At 45.2% G+C, this 14,281-nt stretch overlaps 1 protein-coding gene across 1 annotated transcript in view; it reads left to right on the top strand.

Annotated features, from left to right (window-relative positions):
• Positions 1–14,220, top strand: part of c2cd3 (C2 domain containing 3 centriole elongation regulator) — a 33,040-nt gene extending 18,820 nt beyond the window's left edge. The window contains exons 23-32 of the mRNA XM_089013126.1: positions 4,908–5,528; positions 6,426–6,695; positions 6,794–6,932; positions 7,025–7,289; positions 10,399–10,529; positions 10,600–10,755; positions 11,362–11,507; positions 12,190–12,664; positions 13,670–13,769; positions 13,983–14,220. Of these exons, the coding sequence (XP_088869252.1) occupies positions 4,908–5,528; positions 6,426–6,695; positions 6,794–6,932; positions 7,025–7,289; positions 10,399–10,529; positions 10,600–10,755; positions 11,362–11,507; positions 12,190–12,664; positions 13,670–13,769; positions 13,983–14,120 (2,441 nt within the window). The 3' untranslated portion in view covers positions 14,121–14,220. The remainder of the gene's footprint in view (positions 1–4,907; positions 5,529–6,425; positions 6,696–6,793; positions 6,933–7,024; positions 7,290–10,398; positions 10,530–10,599; positions 10,756–11,361; positions 11,508–12,189; positions 12,665–13,669; positions 13,770–13,982) is intronic.
• The last annotated feature ends 61 nt before the right edge of the window (positions 14,221–14,281 follow it).

Below are 14,281 nucleotides of genomic sequence, written 5' to 3'. Positions count from 1 at the left end.
AGAAGCCTATGTAAAAAAATCAAGTGTTTAATGCTGAGGAAACCGGACACTCCATTCCATCGACCCATTAACAACCATCACAAAGGTAAATAAAATGACTTTATTGTACAGTACAGTTTATTTCTTTAATCATAATACTATAGCACATTTATTATCCATTTATTATCCATAAAATAAGGTTTATTTTGTGTAGTTCTAAAGGACAACCCACGTATAGCATCTAAAATACCCAAAACACACAGTATGATATTTTTATTCAAATGCAAAACACCAATAAAAGTGACTTAAAGTGTCCAAAATCTGCACAAAATTGAGCTGCGAATTGGGCATTTTCAGAAACTCCTGCTCCCAGTTTGTGACGTCACGCCAAGACGTCTTGCATTGCTTGAGAATCAAAACAATGGCTTCACATTGGGAGAATATGCTTTCTTGTTCCACCTCCAGTTATGAATATGATTCAAATAGTTCTGAAGAGGAAAGCATACATGTTTGCAATTGATTAAAGAACTTATTCCATGCCATTTTTAGGCAACATTGGGGAGAAATGATCAGCAGAAAAGAGGCACAAAATGGCGACCTCCAGTGGCCACCTCCGTTTCCACAGGCTGATAAATTCCTTATATGGAGCTTGGACACCCTCTTCTGGCGGCTTTTGGGTGCAACACAAGGTTTTCAGACCAAACAATACAGCAAAATACATTGACGTGATGGAAGGACTGCTACAATGTGTTTTTTTTTTCAGTCAGGGGTCCTTTAGTGATGTCACGTACGGACTCGTCACCAACTCAAAAACAAGACTTTCTGAATACTCAGCGCGAGTCTTAAAACGTAAAATATAGCTATATGCGGTGGAATCTTTTTAAAATACGCTCAGTAGAAGTCATTTGAAGCCATTTTACAAATTATGGAAACTTGTCCGGAGACGTCGGTTGTCCTTGTCCTCTGGCTTCAAATGACTTATACTGAGCGTATTTTACAAAGATTCCACCGCATATAGCTATATTTTACGTTTTAAGACTCGCGCTGAATATTCCGGAAGTCTTGTTTTTGAGTTGGTGACGAGTCCTCACCCGAAGTCACTGAAGGAACGCCCCTCAGCGAGAAAGGACATACCTTGCATCAACTCAATGCATTTTGCAATACTTTGTTTGATCTGAAAACGTCGTGTTGATCCGTGTTGATGGCGAAATTAAAAGGAAAACACATAAATAACGCGATGGTGAATCCTTGTGTGTGGCACCGAGCATCTGATATTCACTGACAAAAATTGTAAGAAATTAATCAGCCCGTTTCCACGGAGCTTTGTCGCCCTCTTCTGCCTCTTTTCGGTGCTACATTTCCCTCCCGAGATGACACACATTCGGTGCTACATTTCCCCCCTCAAAATGACACAGAATAAATTCTTTAATCGATTGCAAACATGTATGCTTTCCTCTTCAGAACTATTTGAATCATATTCATAACTGGATGAGTAACAAGAAAGCATATTCTCCGAATCTGAAGCCATTGTTTTGATTCTAGAGCAAGGCAAGACGTCTTACTGTGACACCACGGACATGGAGGCGGGACCTTCTGAAACTGGCCACTTCCGGTTTCAAATTGAAGTACTGTTTACACACTTTAAGTCATTTTTATTGGTGTTTTGCATTTGACTAAAAATATACTGTGTGTTTTGGGTATTTTAGATGCTGTAAAACCTTTTTCTGATGTCAGTTAGGAAACAAAAAAGTGACGTCGGTTGTCCTATAAGGCTTAGAAAATTAGAAAGTAGAAAATTATGTTTTATGGGGACCTGGGAACTGATTATTCTCATTTTATTGGTTTCCTATGGGAAATACATTTTTGGCATACACACTTTTCGCCTGACACACTCTGTCTGGGAACCAATTAAGTTCATTATATATATATATATATATATATATATATATATATATATATATATATATATATATATATATATATATATATATATATATATATATATATATACACACACACAGTAAAGTCTCGTTATATCGATATCGGATATATCGATAGTCCCGGTTATATCGATACTATTTCTATGCACCCACGGAGAAAATTACATGCAAACGGGGTCGGATATATCGATAGTCCCGGTTATATCGATATTTTTTCGGACTCCCTTGAATATCGATATAACGAGACTTTACTGTATATATATATATATATATATATATATACACACACACGTGTGTAATGTTGCTTGTTCTGTAGCCACAAAGGGACAATTGTCTTCTTGTGCCAGTCCCAAGCCCGGATAAATACAGAGAGTTGTGTCAGGAAGGGCATCCGATGTAAAAGCTTGGCCAAAACAAACATGCGGATCAAACCTCTGAAGATAGAGGAAAACCCGAAAAGATATATAAGATGCTGGCAGGGAATGCCTACATGGAGCGCCATAACCAGGTGGAAATTTTTGGGGGTCACTGCCCCGAGTGCTCCGACCACCAGGGTGGTGTCTGTCCCCCATTTTAGCTCGGGTCCTCTACCAGAGGCCAGGAAGCTTGAGGGTTCTGCGCAGTATCCGTGCTGTTCCCAGCACTGCGCTTTTCTGGACCGAGATATCAGATTTTGTTCCCGGGATCTGTTGCAACCATTCGTCGAGTTTGGGGGTCACTGCCCCGAGTGCTCCGACCACCACAGGCACGACTGTCACCTTTACCTTCCAGGCACTCTCCAGCTCCTCTCTGAGCCCTTGGTATTTCTCAGTTTTCTCATGTTCCTTCTTTCTGATGTTTCCATCACTCGGGACCACTACATCCACGACAGCGGCTTTCCTTTGCCCTTTATCTATGACCACGATATCTGGTTGGTTGGCCATTACCATCTTGTCAGTCTGTATCTGTAAGTCCCACAGGATCTTTGCTCGGTCATTCTCTACTACCTTTGGAGGTGTTTCCCATTTGACCTTGGGGTTTCCAGTCCCTACTCCGCACAGATGTTTCGGTAGACTATGCAAGCCACCTGGCTATGGCGCTCCATGTGGGCTTTCCCTGCGAGCATCTTACACCCTGCAGTTATGTGTTGGATTGTCTCGGGTGCCTCTTTACACAACCTACACCTTGATTGTCCCTCTTCCAGCACCTCATCCTGTGTTCCCCATTGTCTGAGACATTCTCTCAGTACATCATCCGTTGGAGCCTTCTCTTTGATGTATTCATGGAGCTTGGATGTTTCATCCTGGACAGTGGCTCTCACACTCACTAGTCCCCGGCCTCCTTCCTTACGGCTTGTGTACAGTCTCAGGGTGCTGGACTTGGGATGGAACCCTCCATGCATGGTGAGGAGTTTTCGGGTCTTAACATCCGTGGTCTGAATCTCTTCCTTTGGCCACCTTATTATTCCTGCAGGGTATCTGATCACTGGCAGGGCATAGCTGTTTATTGCCCGGGTCTTGTTCTTGCCATTAAGCTGGCATTGAGCTTGCCTCACCCGCTGGAGGTATTTGGCCGTAGCCACTTTCCTTGTTGCTAGTTCGAGGTTGCCATTGGCCTGTGGTATACCAAGGTTCTTGTAACTGTTTTCAATGTCTGGTATTGTTCCTTCAGGGAGTGAGACCCCTTCAGTGTGGACTACCTTGCCTCTCTTAGTCACCATCCGACTACATTTCTCCAGCCCGAATGACATGCCGATATCACTGCTGTAGATCTTGGTTGTGTGGATCAGGGAGTCTATGTCCCTTTTGCTCTTAGCATACAGCTTTATGTCATCCATGTAGAGGAGGTGACTGATCGTAGCTCCATTTCTGAGGCTGTATCCATAGCCTGTCTTGGCGATTATCTGGCTGAGGGGGTTCAGTCCTATGCAGAACAGCAGTGGGGAGAGTGCATCACCTTGGTATATGCCACATTTAATGGACATCCGTGGTCCGTGGCGTTAGTGGCTTGCCATTGGCTTCAAGTGTGGTTTTCCACATCCTCATCGAGTTTGCAACGAAGGCTCTCAGGGTCCTGTTGACCTTATACAACTCCAAGCATTCAGTGATCCATGTGTGTGGCATCGAGTCATATGCTTTCTTGTAATCAATCCAGGCTGTGCACAGGCTGGTATGTCGGGACCTGCAGTCTTGTGCGACTGTTTTGTCAACCAACAGCTGATGTTTGGCACCTCTTGTATCTCTACTAATGCCTTTCTGTGCTTTGCTCATGTATTGATCCATGTGTCCACTTATCTTAGCACGACTATATATATATATACAGTAAAGTCCGATATCGATATAACAAGACTTTACTGTATATGTATATGTGAAGAAACCATGTCAATACAATACTAGAAATAAATATTGGTTTATATGGCACCGACAGCTGAAACTGGAACAAAGTGCTAACGTTATTTAGTTTTTTTGTTTTTGTTTTTACTTTGTTACTTCCGGGTTGAGTAAACGCTGGCGCGTGTCTGCCGCTGCTCACCTGCAGAAAAAAATATCCTGTGACTGTAAAGTGTCCTTGAGAGTCATTATTATAACATGGAAACAAGGGAAATGCTGCCCCTTGTGGAAAAGAAAAAAAAACATTGCCTGAGGCCATGGCCAGCGCTTTATCGGCACCCAAACCTCTTCTTTTCCTTTGGGCTTTTCCCTTCCCCACAGCGAATCAGTGTCCTCCATTTTCAGAGGTTTGATTGGCATGTTTGTTTTGGCCAAGCTTTTACGTCACATGCCTTTCCTGACACAACCATGGCCAGCGATTTGTCGGCACCCAAGCATGAAAAAACAAAACACTAGCAATTCTGGAATAAATTTGTGAATGTCAGCGAATGAGTTAAAGTTGGGAATCATTTCAATATGGAGTTTGACAAACAAATGTGTTGATGCCACACCCACATTGGGGATCGCGACGATGACTAAATGTGGGGCGTTTCTTGATGTTCTGTCCCCGTCCGTTTAGGTATTTCCGGCTGGTTCGGCATCTACGCCGCGCGGGAGTCTCCCGAAAGTCAGCAGCTGTTGGTCGGAGGCCTGGAGGTGTCGGTCGGCTTCGGCCACCACTCAGAGCGGGAGCGAATCATTCGGGCTGCCCAGGATTTGGGCTGGGATCCGACCGGGGCTCAGCTTTACGTAGACAACGGGGGCGACAACGGGGGCGACGACGGGGGCGCCTGGGAGCTCGGCGCAGAGAAGTTATCCCTAACTGTGGCCGTACCCAAAGCCTGGTTACCCCTCGGCTGCCTGCTCCTGCCGGGCCACGACGTCTTGCTGCGCTCCACCTACTGCTACCTGCGCTACAAGTTCTATGAGCACGAGGCCTTCTGCTCGGACGCCAAGCACCCCTGCGCCGGCGAGGACGGCCGGGCCTCCGTTGCCTTCCCGGGAAGTCGTGCGCTGGAGCTGAGGAGCTCTCAGCCGCTTGTGTGGTATCTTCGAGAGGAGAGGCTGGAGGTGCAGCTGTGGGTGGCGTTCCACAAAGACAACAGCCAGAGACCCCGCGACACAGACCGCCTGCTGGGGTCCGCCTTCATCGATCTGTCCTCCCTGGCCAAGCCTGCCAAGCGCAAGACCGCTCTCAGTGGTATGACAAAAGCTTTCAACTCAGGAGTGCTAATATAATAATAATAATAATACATTTCATTTTTAAGCACCTTTCAAAATTGAAGGTCAGTTTAGTCACAGAAGTTTTTTTTCTGTGGGTGAGCAGCGGTAGCTACACGCCCAGAGTTCACTCAACCCAGAAGTAACTCACATAGATAGCTAGCGAATAGATAGCTAATAGCTAGTGAATAGATAGCTACTCTGGGTTGAGTGAAGGCCTAGCTAGCTATATGTTAGCTGTCGATTAGCTAGCTAGCTTTGAGTTACTTCCGGGTTGAGTAAACTCTGGAGCGTGTAGCTGCCGTTGCTCATCCACAAAAAAAATTATCCTGTGACTGGAAAGTGACCTTGAGAGTTTTGAAAGGCGCTTAGAAATGAAATGTATTAATATTTATAGCTAGCGAATAGATAGCTAATAGCTATATAATACATAGCTAATCCCTAGTGAATAGATAGCGAATAGATAGCTAATAGCTAGCAAATAGATAGCTATTACCTAGTGAGTAGATAGCTGTTACCTAGCGCATAGATAGCTAATAATAACAATACATTTCATTTATAAGCACCTTTCAAAACTCTCAAGGACACTTTACAGTCAGAGGATATTTTTTCTGCGGGTGAGCAGCGGCAGCCACATGCGCCAGCATTCACTCAACCCGGATTTAACTCAAATAGATAGAAAGCAAGCTAGCGAATAGATAGCTATTAGCTAGCGAATAGATAGCTAATAGCTAGCAAACAGATAGCTAATAGCTAGCGATATGGGAGCGTCTGAAAATAAATGAAGAAAGATATAAAATAGTGGTGCATATCGTCATCAGAATTGTTTATTTTTGGCGCCGTTGCGTTGACATCGCTTTCCATTTCTGCCTGGTAGGTGTGTATCCGCTGTTCAGGCGCTCAGCAGTCGACCTGCAGGGCGCCGCTCTGCGGGTGCACATCAGCCTGAGCCCCGGCGGCCTCCCGGCGGAGTCTGACAATCAGGAGAATGCCTTTGCCGAGGAGCCACCCACGCCGCCGCCTCAAACGACGCCAAGCCAAACCGCCAGCGATGCCACCTTGTCGCAGCCGGCTGAACCTTTGAGTGACGACCAATCTTTCCCGGTCACACTTGCCGTGTACAGGGCCAAGAACCTCACTTTGAAAGGTGAGCGTTCCACTCACTCAGCGCACAGCGAGGTATTTCAAAAGCAAGTCTGGCCGCCACCCTCTGAAATGACCATCTGCCCCTCCCCACTGTGGTAGGCTGCCCGTCACCCGAGAGTGACGAAGGGACACTGTGCTGCTACGTCTCGTATGCCGTTGCCGACTCGGCTGAACCCATGTCCACAGCCGTGGTGGCCGACACCAACTGCCCCGTGTGGGACCACCGGCGCGACTGCAGGCGGGTGACCCACCCCCACGATCCCCCAGAAAGGCCGTGGCAAATCTCCTCGGTGGGCCGTCTTCACGCTTCTTTGGTTTTGAATTCCTCAGGTTGTCTAAGCAGCTACTTCTGGACCCCCAGCAAACTTTGGTGTTCAAAGTGTGGCACAAAGGCGTCGGCGACGAAGCAGAGCAGGCGATCGGCTTCGCCTCGGTGGACCTGACACCGTTGCTGTGCGGCCTGCGTTCGCTCTGCGGCTGGTACAACATCAGCGACTTCGCCGGCCATTGCCGCGGCCAGCTCAAAGTGAGCGTCGCCCCGCTCAAGTGGCTGCGAGACCTCCGCGCCCAGAGGAAAGCCATTGTGGACGCTGAGGTAGGGCAGACAAAATTGTTTGGCCTTGAGCCAACTTGTTCACCGTTTTTGTTGACTGGAATCCACCCGTTTGCTCTCGAGTACGCTTTTCACCAAGTAGGCGTGGAAGAGGGGACCGTCGGGGGGTTTGTCAACACTTGCAACCAATACGCAATTCATGGCGTGAATTATCAACGGCATGTAAAAAAAATGACATTGCCTCTTTATTTTGAAAAGATTAAGCGGGATGGAAAATGGATGGATGTGTGGATAACAGCATTATTGGCAGTAAACCCTACAGTATGGCAATATTCTCCGTAAATTTGATATAAAATTTCATTGAAATCATTAAATTCATTAAATCCTGGTTTACCCATAACTTCCTCAAACTTAACAGCGAAAACAAATTCTATTCTACCGGAAACAAATTCCTTGTGTGTTCTGCATACTTGGCAATAAAGATGATTCTGATTCTGATTCTGAAAAAACTGAAAATCTCCTTGTAGGTACCAAATCCACCTTGTGCAAAGCTAACAGTTTTTCTCTCACTATTGACAATTGCACCGTTTCTCCCCCCATCAGGTGAAAAGCCGGGGTGACATCCTTGACAGCACACTATCTTTCCACTCTCATAAGAGCATAACCCAATTTGCGTACTTCCACCTATGCAATATCAATCATCTTGGCCCATCTCTCACCCCTCACACCACTGCTATCCTTGTTCATAATCTTGTCACCTCCCGGATTGACTATTGAAATTCACTTCTCCTTGGTGTCCCTCAGAAACATCTCCACAAACTTCAACTAGTCCAGAATTCTTCAGCCCGGATTATCACCAAAATCTCATCCTTTCACCACATCACCCCCGTCCTCCAGGAGCTCCACTGGCTCCCGGTCAAATATAGAATCAACGTTAAAATTCTTTATACATTCAAAGCTATCCATAACCTTGCCCCCTATACCTATCGGACCTTTTTCAAATTTCTATTCCCTCTCGGTCCCTCAGATCCTCTTCCTCCCTCCACCTCTGTGTGCCCCCACTGCCCGTCTCAGCATGATGGGGGATGAGCTTTCAGCTGCTCTGCCCCCAAACGCTGGAACTCACTTTCTCCCAACATTCGTAACATTGATTCTCTTCCCACATTCAAATCCCATCTCAAAAGACACAATTTTTTTGTTTCCTAACTGATATCAGAAAAACGTTTTATAGCATCTAAAATACCCAAAACACGCAGGCTGGTATTTTTAGTGAAATGCAAAACACCAATAAAAATGACTTAAAGTGTCCCAAAACTACTTCAAAATGACCTCAGAGAGTTTCAGTTTCAGAAGTTTCAGAAGGTCCCTTGTTCATGACGTCACGTCAGGACGTCTTGCGTTGCTCGAGAATCAAAACAATGGCTTCAGATTCGGAGAAGATGCTTTCTTGTCACTCATCCAGTTATGAATATGATTCAAAGAGTTCTGAACAGGAAAAGCATAAATGTTTGCAATCGATTAAAGAAGTTCTACCGTCTCATTTTGAGGCATCTGGACTCCAATGTAGCGCCGTGAAAATGCACAAGATGGTGCATTGGTTGGAAATGAGCTAATCAACTAGTATCAAATAGTAGTCTTGGTGCAACACACGATTCTGCATCGCGTTATTTATGTTTTTTCCTTCTAATTTTGCCATCAACAAAGTTTTCAGACGAAACAAAGTACCCAAAATGCATTGTGTGGCGCTTTCTCGGTCAGGGGCGTTCCAGACGTGACGTCACATCAGGCATCGTCATCAACTCGAAAACAAGACTTCCTGAATATTCAGTGCGAGTCTTAAAATGTAAAATATAGCTATATGCGGTGGAATCTTAAAAAAATGAAAATAAAATACTGATAGTGTTTTTATACACATCCGTAAACATCCTGTTATTTCATGTTTAGTTTAGTCTATATGGATGTATGTAGCTTATTAGATAACTTGTTGCATCAGTAGGGTGCAACAAGTATTCATTTTCAGTGTAATGTTCTCCCAAACCCCTCCCCCTTGCTGATAGGCCTGGTCGAGACGATGTCATCGCTGCTGTGTGATAAAACTAGGTTGAAGGGGCGGCCCTTTCTCTTCCCCGCTTCCCCGCTCCGACCAGACATGTCCTTGTCACGGTTTGCGAGGTGGTGATGGCGGGTGCGGATCCCAAAAAGCAGGCAGGAGGGAGCAGGAGGTTGTGTTTGACAAATTGTATTAAAATAAAGGTCAGCAGGAACAAAATGTAAAACATCAAAATCATCTGAACAGAAAAAATACAAAGTATCAAAAGAAGACCAAGAGTAAAAGTCCGCCAATGTGAAACAAACACATGCCCAGCATACAATGCATACAATTGCATACAAAGCATACAACAAACAATGACCTGACATCAGATGGTAGTGCCGGGAGTCTTTTTAAGTGTCACTGATTGTAACGACCAGCACCTGCGAGGCAGCAGGCAGGGCTGACAGCGCTACCCGGTGGTCGCCAATCCGAACGTGGCAGTGCGCCAAGGCTCGGGACGACCAGCACCTGTGCAGGTGCAGGCGGGGCCGACAGCGCCACATGTTGGTCGCCAACCAGACTTCTATGGTTTACAAGAATAAAGTAGTCTTTTCTGTTCACCATTTATGGCGCTTGCTGGTATTTTATCATAAAACTCCGTTGAACCAGAACCAGGAAGAGATACATCAACTCTCCCCTAACAAATACGCTCAGTAGAAGTCATTTGAAGTGATTTTACAAATTATGGACACAACTTGTCCGGAGGCGTCAGTTGCCCTTTAAAATAGCATTTTCTGTGTAGCTCTCTCTCTCTTGTTTCTACTTATAATTGTATTTTATAGATTGTATTCTATTTATAATTTTATTTTATTTATTATTGTATCTATTCTTGTCTGTCACTGTAAAGTGTCCTTGAGAGCTTTGAAAGGCGCTTGAAATAAAATGTATTATGATGATGATGATGATGATGATGATGATGATGATTATTATATGATTTTATCCAGTGTTTTTTCACTTCATTGTGCCCAGTATCGATCACCCTCCGCACCACCAAAAACAAGGCGCTTTGGCATCTTGGCACAAATTCGACGATGAACCCTTTTGTTTTTTCTTTCCCAGACTTCGTCACGGCTTGCACCTTGCAGCTACCACACCTCAGCCACCGACAGCAGCGTCCCGTCTCACATCAGCCGATACCCCGAGCAGCACATTTCTTCTCCCGACCGCGCCGACACCATCTTCCCCCAAATGTTGGTACCGCCTAGATATACACGCGACCTACCGATAGGAAGACCAACGTTTTTGCCACCCCCTGACCAGCTCTGTGGCCAGCGAGGGCAAACGCCACCATGAGCACATGCAAAAGGTGCGCCTTCATCATCAGAGTCTTCAGGAGAAAGCTGGCCTTCAACCGGTCTGCGACGGCAACGGCGGCGACGTCAACCCCTCCGACTCTCTCATCTTCTCGGCAATCAGGTTAGCCCAGCAGAAAGTTGTATTATAATAATAATAATAGATTTCATTTCTAAGCGCCTTTCAAAACTCTCAAAGTCACTTTACAGTCACAGGATATGTTTCTCAGTGGGTGAGCAGCGGCAGCTACACGCGCCAGCGTTCACTCAATCCGGAAGTAACTCAAATAGATAGAAAGCTAGCTAGCTAGCTGATAGCTAGTTGAACATGTCATGCCTCAGACAACTTAGCTCACGGGGTTAGTGGGATGCGCAAACCTCTGCATCACAGAAGAAAATAGCCAAAATTGATGGTTTGAACTTGCATTAGCCGCTAACTCTCAAACAGCCGCACGTCTCTCGATGGCTCGTCATGCACGTGACGTGGCACATTGGCCGGACGGCGGCCTGCCGCCTACTTGGAACCGATTGCCTTTCTTTACATTGATCATAATGGGAAGTTCTGTTTTGGTTTTTGAACAAATCGGTTTTCAAACAGGTTTCTGGAATGAATTATGGTTGAAAACGAAGCTTTGACTGGATTGTCGCTTTTTGATGATTGAGATTGATTGATTTGATGATGTATTTTTTGTTTGTAAAACGTAAGTTAAACTAGCATTTCAATACGCAGGAAGATCATGAGCGAGCAGGACAACATCCAGAGATATTTCAGCAGCAAGATGGGGTCACCTTCCTTCCTGGCCGCTGCAGACCGAGACGAGCAGGAGCAGGCCGACGGCGACGCGCGGCAGCCGTTATCTGGCGATGTCCACAATGGTGAGCTAACGCGGCTGATCTGAAGGGGACTAGTAGCAGAGTGTTTGTTTAAAATAATAATAATACATTTCATTTATAAGCACCTTTCAAAACTCATAAAATAATAATCATAATAATAATAATACATTACATTTTAAACGCCTTTCAAAGCTCTTTACAGTCACAGACAAGCATAAGTAGTGTCTTTACAGACACTTTACAGTCAAAGACAAGCATAGGTACTATAATAAATGAAATATAATCACAAATACAACGCAATAAATAAAATACAATTATAAATAAAAACAAGAGAGAGATCTACACAGGATAAGTTTTTCTGTGGGTGCGCAACGGCAGCCACATGCGCCAGCGTTCACTCAACCCGAAAGTAACTCAAATAGATAGAAAGCTAGCTCACTCGCTAATAGATAGCTAATAACGAGATAGATAGATAGATAGAGAGTAAATAAAGAGAGCTAGACAGATAGATAGCCAGCTAAATAGCTAAGAGAGAGCTTCTAATAATAATAATACTAACTGTAATACTACTACTAATAATCCATTTGATTGAAGAGCGCCTTTCAAAACTCTCAAGGTCACTTTACAGTCACAGGATGAGTCTTTCTTTGGGTGAGCAACGATTGCTGCAGGAAGTGTCGTCATGGGGACACTTACACTTTGTTTTTCCGTTTTAAAATTAAAGGTCGAGAAGCCATTACCTCCACCCGCAATGGCGGATCGACCAAAGAAAACCAGACTGACACGAACTCCGGCCCACGTGGCGCTTCCAGTCACCGCTCGCCGTTTGCCACCTCTGACCCCGAAGAGGAAGAGGGTGGCGGGCGCGATGACAGAACAGAAGCCAGCCATGACGACGACAAACAATGGTCGTCGCTCTGCAGCAGCGACGAGGACGATTACGAGGAAGTGGTGGTGGAGCCCAGGAATTTGAACCAGGTGACGCTTTCCAGCACCAAGACCCGTTTGTCGGACCACCCAGAGGCCCGGGGGGATCGGCCCTCCAAAACCAACAGGATAGGGGAAGTCGTCACTGGGGACAGCCAAGGTGACAGCTTTGACAAGTCATCGGAAGAAGCTTCGATCTTTCAGAGCGATGAAGACACGGCACCGGCGGCGGTGACGCCCGGCGCTGCGGGTTCCACGCCCAAGAAGCAAGTGTATCCTTTAATAATCATTCACCCAACAACTTGACTCTGGATTCACCATACAGTGATACCTCAGCTTACAAACTTAACTGGTTCCCAGAAAGTGTGTGTAAGGCGAAAAGTTCGTCTGCCAAACATTTATTTCCCATAAGAAACCATTAAAATGAGAATAATCCGTTCCCAGGTCCCCATAAAACATATTTTTTTTATCATAATAATAATAATACAAAACGCTCTAGGTCACTTTACAGTCACAGGATAAAGTTTTTCTGTGGGTGAGCAGTGGCAGCCACATGCGCCAGCGTTCACTCAATCCCGAAGTAACTCAAATAGATAGAAAGCTAGCTAGCTAATGGATAGCTAACAAATAATAATAATAGTCTTTTCAGTCCCATAATAGCAAAAGTACTCTACTCGATAACAAACCACGTCTGCACTCAAAGGGGGTGTGGAAAACCTGTTCGACAGAATGATGTCAGAGCTGTTTTGCCACATTGGAACTCTTCATAGCAAAGAAATTAGCTTTCGACACTAGTAAGAAATATTGTGCTAAATCTGCCCTCTTTGTCTTGAATATCACATAATATCAAAATAGCACAGGATTGATTGTGTAGTCACTCAAGAAAATTATTGTATGTATGAAGAAATCATTTGACTCAACTAATGTTTTTCATGAGCAATGTCGAGATCTCATGCTCCATTGAATCCATTTTGGTTGATTTCAATCCAAAACAGCAGAAGTACTCCACTTGATAACAAACCATGTCTGCACTCAACGAAAGGAGATGACAAAAAATAGTCCGCCAACCACCGAGGTGCTCCGTGTATTTCCCGAAAACTAATTTGTATGCCAAGATTATATTCGGGGAATTTAATGTTCGTAATGTGAAAAGTTTGTAAGATAAAGCGTTCATAAGCCGAGGTATCACTAGTTGTGTTGACTGTGGGGGGGGACTCAACGTTTTCTCCCAAGGACCATCTACTGTGTTTTTTTTGCTTAACTTTTGTCACCAAAAGTGGCCTTCCCAACTTTTTCCTGCCCCCTCAGCAGCTGGAGGCCTCTCTCAGAGTGCTCGGCTCGGCGCCCTCTTTCTCCAATTGGTGTGGCGGCGACGCCGTAAGTACTGATGGCCAATTGTTGGGATGTGATGACCGCCCCCAAAATGATCCCAGTCATTGATTTATTGCCCATAACTCGATAAAGCCGACCCAACCAGAGGCGAGGGACAATCGGACCGCGGCGGGAAACAATCATGGGCACCATTAGCTTGAAACGTGGTTTGTCGTCAAAAGTGTGGCGTGTCATTTTGTGACTTTTGCGTGTTGACAGGCGCAGCGTGGCCCGAGTCTGCCTCAGATTCCTCACAGGGGCCCACGACACTGTTCTGACATGTCGCCCACTTCCAAGAAGAGACAGACGGAACGATTTGCCAGGATCTGCGCCACGCGCTTGGACGACGACAATTAGCGCGCAGTACACACACGCTTTGATGTATACGAGGCTGGGGAAGGGGGGGCGGAGGGGCTTCTATATATTTGTATTTTTCTCAATAAATATTTTCCATCCATTCAGTGTCCTCACAAGAACGGATTTAATAATAATAAATAATCATACATTTCATTGATAAG

The sequence above is a fragment of the Hippocampus bargibanti genome, linkage group LG14 (genome assembly GCF_051943395.1).
Source record: "Hippocampus bargibanti isolate YZ-2025 linkage group LG14, ASM5194339v1, whole genome shotgun sequence".
Lineage (NCBI taxonomy): Eukaryota > Metazoa > Chordata > Actinopteri > Syngnathiformes > Syngnathidae > Hippocampus > Hippocampus bargibanti.
This window is presented reverse-complemented; position numbering and strand designations above follow the sequence as displayed.